General features: G+C 48.1%; 1 protein-coding gene across 1 annotated transcript; it reads left to right on the forward strand.

Moving 5' to 3' along the window:
- Positions 1–1,462: 1,462 nt before the first annotated feature.
- Positions 1,463–12,317, forward strand: LOC100152036 (SLAM family member 9). Its single transcript, XM_085022656.1, has 6 exons — positions 1,463–1,619; positions 7,278–7,655; positions 9,529–9,837; positions 11,427–11,561; positions 11,765–11,844; positions 12,148–12,317. The coding sequence occupies exons 2-5, from the start codon at positions 7,541–7,543 to the stop codon at positions 11,809–11,811; spliced, it is 606 nt and encodes a 201-aa protein (XP_084878782.1). The 5' UTR covers positions 1,463–1,619; positions 7,278–7,540; the 3' UTR covers positions 11,812–11,844; positions 12,148–12,317.
- The last annotated feature ends 262 nt before the right edge of the window (positions 12,318–12,579 follow it).

The raw sequence follows: 12,579 nt of genomic DNA on the forward strand, positions 1-12,579 counted from the left end.
GAACTCCCTAAAATTACTTATTAAGTGTGTGCTATATGTGCTAGGGATAAGATAAAAGGATTTTCCCTCCTACAGTGTTTTTGGGCATGTAAGTTAGTGCAGCCACTATGGAAAACAGGACCGAGGTTTCTCCAAAAACTAAAAATAGAGTTGCCATATGATCCAGCAACCCTGCTCATGGGAACAGACCCAGACAAAGCTATCCTTCAAAAAGATATAAGCACCCCAATGTTTATAGCAGCACTCGTCACAATAGTCAAGACATGGAAGCAGCCTAAATGTCCACTGGAAGAAGATGAATGAAAAAAGAAGAGGTGGTATCTTTATACCATGGAATATCACTTAGCCATAAAAAGAACAAAATAATGCCATTTGCAGCAACATGGATGGAACCAGAGATTATCATTTTAAGTGAAGTAAGTCAGAAAGAGAAAGACAAATATATGATATCACTTATACGTAGAATCTAAAACTTAAGAGATTTAACAAATGAGTTTTTTATGAAATAGAAACAGGAGTTCCTGTGGTGGCACGGTGGAAACGAATCTGACTAGGAACCATGAGGTTGCAGGTTCAAGCCCTGGCCTTGCTCAGTGGGTTAAGGATACGGCCTTGCCATGAGCTGTGGTATAGGCTGGCAGCTGTAGCTCCGATTAGACCTACATGCCTGGGAATCTCCATATGCCACAGGTGCGGCTCTAAAAAAAAAAAAAAAAAAAAAAACCAGAAAGCAAAATAAATAAATGAATAAATTAAAAAAAAGAAATAGAAACAAACTCACAGACATGGAGAACAGACTCGTGGTTGCCAAGAGGGAAGGGGGGTGGAGGGGAGAGGGATGGGGAGTTTGGGATTAGCAGATGCAATCTATTGGATATGGAATGGATAAACACAGCAAGGTCTTATTGTATAGCACAGGGAACTACATTTACTCTCTTTTAATAAACCATAATGAAAAAAATTATGAAAAAGAATATCAATATAAATATGTATATTTCTGTATCACGTTGCTGTATAGCAGAAACTAACACAATATTGTAAATCAACTATACTTCAATAAAAAATAATTTTTTTTGGTCTTTCGTCTTTTGAGGGCTGCACTCAGGGCATATGGAGGTTCCCAGGCTAGGGATCCAATCGGAGCTATAGCTGTCAGCCTACACCACAGCCACAACACCACCAGATCTGGGCCGTGACTACGACCTACACCACAGCTCATGGCAAGGCCAGATCCTTAACCCACTGAGTGAGGCCAGGGATGGAACCTGCATCCTCATGGATGCTAGTTTGGTTCATTAACCACTGAGCCACGACGGGAATGCCCAAAAAACAAATTAAAAATAAAAGATAAAAGGGTTTTCTCTAGACTGACAGAGCTGTCTCCCAGAACTCACTTGCTGACCAGTGGTCAAAGGGGAAATCATTTGTTAGCCCCTCCCTGAGGGGGAAGTGCTGAGTAAAGGGCTCAGAGGGCGTCTTCTCTCCCCTGTGTCTGCCTGCTAGATGTTCCTCTGCAGCTGAACAGCTGGCAGGCAGCCCGAGATGGGGCCCTGCTCAGGAAACCCCCACCTCCGCTGGGCCTCCCGGCTCCTGGGACTCCTCAGCCTCCTCTTCAGAGAGTGGCCCAGGCTCCTGGGCGGGAGGGCCAGTGTGGGGAGCATAACGCAGGGTGTCCTTTCTGTGTCTAATGTGGTTGAGGAACCAAAAGACACAGCAGTTGTGTTATAATGTAGCAAAGGCCATGCATTTGGTTTAGAGCCCCAAGGTGAAGGAGAACAACCAGATGGTCTTTTGGTTGTGGCAAGGCTGGGACCCTGAGCTGGGAGCCTTGGCTGCGTGAGGGACACATTTCCAGGGAGGTGAGGCTGCTTCTGCTGCAATGACAGGGAAGCTGGGGGAACCTGGTGGTCCCTGGGGAGAAGGATGGAGACAAAATGGGGGCGGCTCCTTGGAGCAGAGTTTGGGAATGAGGCTGCCCTGGTCTGGACCCAGAGGGGACCTGACAACCTCTGCAGCTGTCCTGTGGAGGGGGGCCAACTAGAACCGCAGGTCTGAGCTGGAGGAAGCAACACTAGCCTGGGATCCTTGGGCTTCTCCGCTAAAAAAGCACGGGGAGGAGTTCCTGTTGTGGCTCAGCGGTTAAGGAACCCAACTAATATCCATGAGGAGGCGGGCTTGCTCCCTGGCCTCGCTCAGTGGGTTAAGGATCTGCGTGGCCATGAGCTGTGGTGTAGATCACAGTTGATCCTCGGGTCCCGCATGTCTGTGGCTGTGATGTAGGCCAGCGGCTACAGCTCAGATTTGACCCCTAGCCCGGGAACCTCAGTATGCTGTGGGTGCGCCCCTAAAAAGACAAAAAAAAAAATGCACGTACCAATTGGTTGGGAGGTATTTCCAATTTCTATAATGCCAGATGCATGGATTTCCATTAGTAAGATGCAGAAAACTCTGTATGATAAAAAGCCTGATATTGCAAAGGAAGTGGGCAGTCTTCAGTAGTTAAGAGCATCTCTACACCCACATGTTTATAGGAGGATGGAGAAGATGCAGAAAGAGACACAGTAGATTGTGCATAGGGAAAAGATTGGAGATAGAGGATAGAAAGCAGGCAGGATGAGGAATTGAGCAAAAAAAGGGAACAGGAGGAAAAATAATGTCCCAAAAAGGATGTATAAATATCTGTGTGTTTTGAAAAATTGTATGATTGTAACAGATAAAAACATTAAGGAAAAACTAATGAAGCAAAAAGGTATTGTACATTGAGAATTCTGATGAAAGTTTTGAGTGCTTTTTTGTGTGTGTGTCTTTTGAGGGTGTTACCCGTGCATATGGAAGTACCCAGGCTAGGGGTCAAATCTGAGCTGCAGCTGCCAGCCTACGCCACAGCCACAGCAATGCCAGATCGGAGTTGCATCTATTACCTATACCACAGCTCAGGGCCATGGAGGATCCTTAACCCACTGAGTGAGGCCAGGGATCAAACCCACATCCTCATGGATACTAGACAGGTTGTTACCCCTGAGCCACACCAACAGGAACTCCCTCGAAGGCTTTTCTTGTTCTATTCTTTTGTTTTAACTTCTAGCCACCAAGTGAACTACCAGAGAAATAAATGAAATTCAGTGAATTGGGGAGCGCATATAACACTGTGATATAACAGTGAGCATTGTAGTAAGGACTAAATTCCTTTAAACTAAAAAATGTAGGATTTCTGCACTTTTTAAAATGCTATTTAACTGGAAAAATATGTTCAATATTATGGTACTTTCCCCCTAGATCCTGAGGCCAGGAGAGCCCCAATTTTAAGAGAGAGAGAAAAACTGAAGTTCTCATTTTACAACCAAATGATCAATCAATCAGTCAATTAACTACTGTGGGTTTCCTAGTGTGATGCTGGTGGAAGAGTCAGAAAAAGGACAATATTTTATGTTGCTTTATGAGTTTGAAATTTTATACTATTTAAATCTATTTTAACTCACCTTGTTACACCCACACCCTCGTCGGCTTTATTTTCTTCCTCTTCAGGATTAGATCTGTTGTAGATCACAGCTCCTGCTGCCTCCCTTCTCTTTCTAAGTCTTCTTCCCTCTTCCTCCCAGCTGGGTTTACCAGCCCTTCTGGGTGGATCCTCCCTGCAGTCTGAGGGCTGAACCTCCTCTCCCCCTGGTCCCCTCCTTCCCAGCAAGTGGAGGATGTGGCTGGGCTGCTCAGCTGGCCAAAGTCCCCGCCTGTGAAGCCCTGCAGAGTGCTGGCTTCCTCTTTCCCAGGAGAAGCTCAGTGGAGGGTGAGCCTCTAGCGGCTGCTCAGATGCTGGTGATGCTGGGAGGGGGAGCTCCTGGGGAGGACGGGGCTGGGGTGGAGAGTTGATGGGCACCTCCCGCAGGGGAGAAGCACTGGGCAGGGAGGGAGGGGATGCTGTTCTTCAAGCCCCCCCCACCAGGAATCCAGCCTGCACCCCCTCTGTTTTCTCTGTCTCTGCTCCTGAGAGGGTCTCGGGACCCAGCGCTCTGAGTCCACCTGCTGACCGTCACCTCCTTCCCCACAGGGTGTGAAGACGTGTCTGCAAGCCACGCTCAGGAAAGCAGGCGATGGCTGTTTAGCATCCGCTAACTAATAGCCTTGGCCAGACTCTTTCTGCTCCTGTCTGTTTCGCAGAAAAAACCAGCTTCTTTCTCCCTGTTTCCCTGGTGCTGCCCCCTCTGTTACCAACTCTGGGGGAAAATAAGACAAACCCTGTTTGATCAGAATTACTGGTGAAAATCCTTTAGGAAGGAGGCACCCTGGAGACTGAAATGCTGTCCCTCAGGAAGTCCAAATGCGCATAGGATTATGGCACGAGGGCTGTTTCTTTGAGCCTCAGCTTAAATAAACATTTACATGTAGGGTCCATTGTTGTATTAAAATTGCCTATGTAAACATGGATGAATTCTAAGTGTAGGACTGACCTTGGTGTTAAAAAATACTTTCACTTCGCTTATGAATGGAGGAAGCAGTATAGGCTGTTAACAAGTGGTTCAAAGGAAGAGTCAAAAATCACACCCGTAATGACCATCAGGAATGCTGAAATGAATTACAAATAGATATGCTGTGTTCACACGGGTTTGTAGTATTTGCAGCTCCGTCTGTCGATAAAGGTTTGGAAGGATAGGCATCAGTAACAGGGCTTTCATATGAGATGGGGCACACTGCAAACTGTTATTTGAATCAACTCCATAAGCCATTGAATTGCTTTCAATAAATAATAAAAAATAACACAATACTTATAAGCAACCCATCAAGGGAAAGAGAGATGCCCACACCCAAGAAGGCCAATTACATAAAAATTTCCAGCCCAGCCTGCGAAAACCTGCAGCCTATCCTTCCCTCCACAGGAATGGACCTGGGCAGTAGGAGTGAGAGATGGGAGAAACTTCATTTTCAAAGTCTACCTCTCCTCCTTTTGTGTGTGTGTGGGGGGGGGGGTGCGCACCCACGGTATATGGAGGTTCCCAGGCTAGGGGTGGAATCAGAGCTATAGCTGCCGGCCTAGGCCACAGCCACAGCAAAGCAGGATCTGAGCCACGTCTGTGACCTACACCGCACAATGCCAGATCCTTAACCCACCGAGGGAGGCCAGGGATCAAACCGGCAACCTCATGGTTCTGATCCAGTTCCTTAACCACTGAGCCATGAAGGGAACTCCATGTCTTCCTTCTGTGAATGTGTATGTCTTTGTCCAGATTCCCCCTTTTCACAAGGACACTGGTCATATTAGATTAGGGCCCACTCTAATGACCTCATCTTAACCTGGCTACATGTGCCAGCACCCTATTTCCAAAGAAGATCACATTCCGAGGTACTGGGGGTTAGGGTATGAGTATATCATTTCTGGGGGACACAGTTGAGTACACAAAAGCTTCCCTCTATTTCTCCCTTAAAAACTTGCCCTCCTGACCGAAGAACACTAGACTCTCGTTATTATATCTGTGACCTCATTCCCACGTAGCCTACATCTTTAGCTTAAGACTAAACTTGTTTTCTCTTTTTTTTTTAAATTAACCAGTGTTGACAGATACATCTTTATTTTTAATTTTTTTTAATTAGGGGCTATTGGCCATTTTTTTCTTTCTTTTCCTTCCTTCCTCCCTCCTTCTCTTCTTTCTTCTTTCTTTCTTTCAGTGCACCTGCAGCATGTGGAAATTCCTGGGCCCAGGATTGAACCCATGCCACAACAACAACCCAACCCACAGCCTTGACAACGCTGGATCCTTAACCTTTTGTGCCATAAGAGAACTCACCCTATTGGCCATTTTTAATTAAAGTATAGTTAATTTACAATGTTGTGTTAGTTTAAAGAGTTCAGCAAAATGATTCAGTTATTTATTTTATACACACACACACACACACGTACATACGTTATCAGATTCTTTTCCATTATATGTTATTATAAGATATTGAGTATATTTCCCTGTGTGCTACAGTAGGTCCTTCTTGGTTACCTATTTTATGTACGGTTTTTGTATGTTAATTCCAAACTCCTAATTTGTCTCTCCTACCTCCTCCCCATCCCCTTTGGTAACCAAAATTTGTTTATGTTTCAGATGCATCTTTATTTATTCTTATTTTTATTTTTATTTTTTGTACACAACCACAGCATATGGAGGTTCCCAGTCTGGGAGTCAAATTGATGATAGAGATGCCAGCCATCGCAATGCAGGATCCTAGCTGTGTCTGCGAAATACACCACAGCTCACGGCAACACCAGATCCTTAACCGACCCAGCAAGGCCAGAAGTCGAACCCTCAACCTCATGGTTCCTAGTTGAATTCATTTCTGCTGCACCACAATGGGAACTCTGATTCATCTTTAAATAAACAAGCACAAATCACCATGAGGTCTTTGGAAAGAAAAATTCCCCAGGTGATCTCCCTTGCTTACAAAAGAGCAGTATAAGTAGGTTGTTTAGAGGAGGAGAGAGAGACCAGAACTTCAGCATTTTGAGCCACCCAGAGTGCCTCCCTTGGAGAGGGTGAGTGTGGGTGGAGCCTTGTCAGGTGAGGGGAGAACTAGAGAAGATCCTTGCTGAGGAAGATGGAGAGGCTCCAGGGTCAGGGTCTGTGAGGCCGACGCCCAAGGAAGAGGCTGAGTGTGAAGGGAAGGGGGGGGTTCCTCTACAGTCGCTTTGCTTTTGTTTATTTGGGCCTGAGCCCACCCATCTGAGCAAGACCCTAGATCACGGATGGCTTTTTCTCCACAGCCTTAACCCCACCTCTCCCGCCAAGGCCATCTCTTCAGGGCTACTGTGACTCTCGTGATGGAAGGACCAGTTTTATATAACCCAGGACCACCCAGTGACATCCCCTCACCTTTGCTGGATCCTATTCCTTATAAGCCAGTCACTAGGTGCAGCCCAGCTTCCAGGGGAGGGGGTTCCACGGGGGTGCGACCAGCAGGAGAGAGGGACTTAGGGAGACATTTTGGAAGCTGCCTCTTACAGTTACACACTTGCTGTCTGTCCCTGAAAATGTGCTCAGTGATTTTGATCCATTATCTTCTTTAGTTCATACTACCCTGATGAGGCAGATAAGGAAAGTGAAGGTTAGCAAGGTAAAGTAACATGTCTAATGTTACAACCCACCAGCATCAGGATTTGATTCTAGAATTGCTTCAAGTCATGTCCTAGGCTCCTTTCCAAGAATGAAGAGAGAAGACTGGAGGGGTTTCATGAGAAAGGTGATTTCTGTGGTTTTCATTTGTTCTTGAGAAAATCCTCCTGTTTCCTGTTTCCAATGCCCTAGGTGTCTGCCGCAGTGGGACCAATAGTGATGGAGGTCCTGCTCCTGGAGTTCAGGATTCTGGAGCTCCTGATCCTCTGCAGGGGATCCGAGGAGGTTCTGTGCTGTTTCCTTTGCCCAAGAAGCAAGACGCTGAGCTGGAGGAGGTCACGTGGGGCTTTGGTCCTGGGTCAGAGTACAGAGTCCTGCTGCGAGTCCGACCTGGGAAAGCTCCAATATGGGTGAGCCTCCAGGACGGGTACCAGCAGAGGGTCCATGTGCCCAACATGACGTCCCTGAAGATTGAGAACCTGACCCCCGAGGACAGTGGGCTGTACCGGGCTCGAGTTAGCTTCACTGGAGGAGTAGAATTTACCCAACTTTTCCACCTCACTGTCTATGGTATGTGACCCCTGCCACCCTATCCCAGGGCTTATGTCCTTCTTCTAACCCTAGGAGTGTCACATAGGCCCCACACTGGTTGGAGGATTCATTCCAGACACCAGCCTTCAGATTCTCTTTTCTCCCTTGAAATGAGGGTACTGGGTTCACCGCAAATGGAGAGCAGAGCTGCGGGTCACGCTGGGGAGCAAATTGCTTCAGTGTTTTGGGAGAGGACAATGGAAACTTAAGGGAAAAGGATTTTTTTGCCATAATGTTCATTGTTCATTATAGGACAGAGTGTGTTTCATTTGTGTATTGGTTGTGTGTTGCTGTCGGAACAAATTGCTATAAATGAGCGGCATGGGACAATAAAAATTTATTATTTTCCTGTGTGGTGGGTCAGAAATCAGACATGGTCTCCCTGGGCTTTCGAGGGGTTGGCAGGTCTGTGTTCCTTCCCAGATACTCCAGGGGAGACAAAGTTTCCTTGCTTTTCCGACTTTCTAGCAGTTGCCTGCACTCCTTGGCTCATGACCACCTTCTTCCACCTTCAAAGCTGGCAGTCACAGGACCAAATCCTTCTCACATTGTATCCCTCTGAGCTACTCCTCTTTCTTTCACTTTCAAGCCTTTTTTTGTGGTGACATTGGGTCCCTCCAGATCATCAGAATCACCTCTATTTTAAGGGCAGCCAATGAACAACTGTAAGTCTCTCTGTCCCCTAATTCCGCCTTGGTCATGTAACCTGCATCTTCATAGGCTTTGAGGATTATCAAGAGGGCATTCTTAGAGTGGCTGGGGGCCCTCGTCTGCCTCCCAGCATTTGGAAATTCATGTGTACTTAGTCCTTCCTGCCCCCTTGCCTCTTCCTGAGCACTGGCCTGAGGCCAGCTTCACCCACACAGACTCCCCAAATCCAGCTCTAAGAGTCTTGGTAGGTAGGGCAGAAAGCGTACATTGCACCACATAAAAGCAGTTAACCAACACTTTCTTGCCCTAAAGTTCCTACTGTTTGGAAAATATCTGCTATGAGAGTGTCTTTTGCAGCTTTAGGTTCCCGTGTGATTTGTGAGACTGGCTCCTTGATCTGTCACTTCACTTTGTGTCGACCTCAAGCTGAGTGGCCCATTCCACCCTTGGAGTTGTCATGCCTGGTCACTATGACCACATCTCTCAGAAATGGCTCTTCTTTGGACATCCAGTGCAGGCAGAGGTCAAGCTTCCACCAGGGCCTGCAGTTCCAGGTGTCATCTGAGCAGGAGAAGCAGGGCAAGGTCCTGGACCAGGTCAATTCCTTCATTCCAGACGTCTTCCCCCGCTAGGAAACACCCTGATTTCTCGCAAATAATGGTCCTCAAAGATGACCCAGCATTTAGTTTTCTTTTTCTTCTGTATTTCTTTTTATGGCCACACCTGCAGCATAGGGAAGGTCCTAGGCTACGTGTTGAATTGAAGCTGCAGTTGCCGGTCTACACGAGAGCCAAGGCAACACCACATCCAAGACACATCTGCGACCTACACAGAAGCTTGCAGCAATGCCAGGTCCTTAACCCACTAACTGAGGCCAGGGATCAAACCCACATCCTCACACACCCTATCAGGTTCCTAACCCACTGAGCCACAAGGAGAACTCCAGCATTTAGTTTTGTTATGGAAGAGTCTTAACACTTGCTCAGTCTAGGAGCTCACATAGGGCTTAACTCAGTGTTTTCCTTTCTTACAGTCACTTCTATATATTTGGGGTCTGTACCCACTGAGTTTTATCTGGAAAAGGCCCTCCCCATCCTGAGGGTGAGGATGCCAGAGCTTCAGTGAGATAATGGATGTGAAACCAAGAACCGTGACCTTCTCCACTCACGTGAGGCTCCATTCTTTTTCCTTCCTGTCCCAGAGCCTGTGCCCATTCCCCAGATCCTGGTCCACTCACCATCCATCACGCAAGGCTGGTGCAATGTCACCATTGAGTGCAGGATCTCATGGGGCACAGAGGACCTGAAGGTGACCTGGGAGGGCAAGGGCCTCCCCAGGCAGCTGGAGGAGAGAGTGACACTGGGACCAGCCCCCAATTCCTGGAACCTGGCTGTGCACCTGCCCCAGAGCCAGTCCTACACCAACATCACCTGTGTGGTCAGCAATGAAGTGGACCAGAAAACTGCCACCTTCGACCTTGGGAAAGTCTGCCACCTTGGGGAAGCCCATGGTGAGTGCACCTGCCACAGGGGAGGGGCACTCTCAGAGTTTGGGTGCAGTGGGATGAAGGTTCTGGGCTTTTCTCCCCACCGTGTTATTAGCACCACCTTCCAGGGGGTCACCCCATTCAGGAGCCTGGGCAGCCCATCCAGGCTGCATCTGCTGTTAAGTGTCTCAGTCCAGGCTCTCCTTTCCACCCCTTGCCCCTGCTGGTCCAGGCAGCAGCCTTCCAGCTCCTCTCCCCACACTCATTCCTCATTCATTGTGGTCTTTTGGAAAAGTAATCAGATGTGTCCCTGGCGGTTGTCATCTGTGGGATTTGACACAGTGACTCCCTGTGGGATTCAGGGCTCACACACTCCTCTGCCCACATTTCTGGGCTTCACACTGAGCTGCTTGCGTGGTGTTCCTGAATGTGTCCTGCTATTGCGAGCTTTTGAGCATCTGGTAATGCAGTTTCCTCCACCATCAGCCCTCTTGCCCCCGTCCTTCATGTCCTGACTTATTCCTATTGAAGGAGCCCCCAGCAGGCACAGCTACTTCCTGTGCATGAGACCTGTGTTGTCACCTGGACTCAGAAAGGCCCCTCTCTTGGTTTAAAATCGTGCAGGTGCCATCTTGACAAGTTAACTCACTTTGGAACTAGAGGCCCTGGGGTTTCATCTTCACAGGGCCCCGCAGGTGCTGGAGCCACCCTGCCCCAGGCATCACTCCCTAAAGGGGCAGTCATGGCCACCCCCCACGCATGGAACACGCCACTGACCTTGAGGTCCACAGACAAAGTAGCAATGTTCTGCTTATGGATCTGTCTCCTCTGTAGCCTGAAACTCCTTGAGGGCAGGGCCAGGTCTAGTTCTCCTTTGAATCCCTGTCCCAAGTGGGACATCCTGCAAAGTGGTTCATGGTGTTGCCTTGAATGGAAGAATGGCCTGGTCCCCTGTGTGCAGTCTTGCCCCTCTAGCCCAGCCTATAGCAGCTGCTGGGGGGATGTGATGTGTCAGCATCACTTAAAACCTTGTATTACCCTCTTCTGGGGCCCAAACTGGAGTCTCAGATGAAGGTCAACACTCAGCATGACCCTTAAGACCCTGTGGAAAAAGACTCGTCCTCCCTCTGATCCTCTTCAGCCAGCTCCTCCCTGCCACAGTGAGGTGATGGCAATTCTAAGGCCGATGGTTTGCCACAGCCATTGCCTGAACGTGGAGCTCCTCCTTCCCAGAATGCAGTCCTCAACCTGAATACCTAGTAAACTCCTACTCCTCCCTCAAGACTCAGTTTTACACATCACCTCCTCTAGAAAGCCCTCCCTGAAGACCTGTGTACGGGTGGAAACCTCTATTGCATGGCAGTCTCTCTGGCTGGTAGACATTGGTATTTTCTCAGTGTTCTCTCTTGTTCCTTCCAGTCTCCCTGAACTCAAGCAGGAGCTCAGGAGGAGGTTGACTGAATGAACCTGCCAAGCTCCTCCCTCTTCAGCTTCTGAACCAGGACCCTTCAGACCTCTCCACGTGCTCGCTCGCTCTCTTTCCCCTTGGCAATGGGCATCTCAAGTTCTGTCTGGCCTTAATGTTCTTCATTCTCTCCGTGTGAGGGAAACAGGTTCACTTGGAGAGGCGATTGTTGTTTCCCTACGAGGCATCCTAGGGTCTGTCGTGGTCATGGTGTTGGTCCTCAGAGGTGGACTGTACCTTTGGAAGGTACACAGGAAGAAGAAGAAGATGGAGACTGCAAGAGGCAGGTGGCACTTCTCCTTCCTGCCCCAGTTACTTCCCCTCCCCCAATGGACCCTTGGCGCCCTTCCTCCTGCATTTGCTGCTCAAGGAATATCTGTGCACAGGGGATGATGGCATTGTTCTTGACCTTAGAGTTCATAGCAGTGGGGGGAGGGTACAAGTTTCCCAGGCCCCAATTAAAGCTCCACTCTGTGTGTGACTCAGGAGCAGGATCGCAAGAGGACTACAGGGTCCGTGATTGTGACATCTAGAGTGCAGAACTGAGCCAGCAGGAGTCTCTTGAGGTGAGATGTACCCAGTGAGTACTGGGCACTGTGCCCAACCTGTGCTCTCCTGGTTCCCTCACTGCCCAGGCCTGGGTTTGTCTAACTCACGCATTGCTGTTTTTATTCCTCCTGCCACTTTAACTCTTTCTGGACAATACACTGTTAAACTAAGAGGATTTAATGCTGGGACCAGTGTATAGACCTGTGGAATTCTCCAGCATCCTGGCATATTGGACAGATGCCAACCTTTGTTGAGTTGGTGATGGATAGGCCTGTATTCAGATGTGCTTAGTTTGCCATAATGTTCCCTTTCTATTCCAGGGTCCTACCCAGGACACCACCTTACCTGCAGGTGCTATGTCTCCTGAACTCTTCTTGGCAGTTTCTCAGACTCATTTTAAAGAATACCAGCTAGGAGTTTTTTAAATGTCCTCAGTGAAGATTTGTTTGCTGTTTCTCTCATGATTAAACTGGAATTCTTTTTGAAGAAATCCACAGAGGTAAAGTGTCATTTAAATCACCTATCAAGGGTACATAATATCAATATAACTTATCCGATGGTGACCTTGACCTTGATGACCTGGCCAAAGGGAGTGTTTGTCAGGCTCATTCATTATGATGTTATTTTCCCCCTCCCCCCTTTCCACACGCTTCTCACTGGAAGGAAGTCGTTACGTGCAGTCCACACTTAAGCGGTGAAGGTTGTGCTTCTGTCCTTGAGGGTGGAGCATTTACACACATACCTACTTGCTA

Source organism: Sus scrofa, chromosome 4, assembly GCF_054392235.1.
Source record: "Sus scrofa isolate SSC_HxYL_T2T_F1_AM1 chromosome 4, Sscrofa_HxYL_maternal_Yorkshire_Landrace_v2.0, whole genome shotgun sequence".
NCBI lineage: Eukaryota > Metazoa > Chordata > Mammalia > Artiodactyla > Suidae > Sus > Sus scrofa.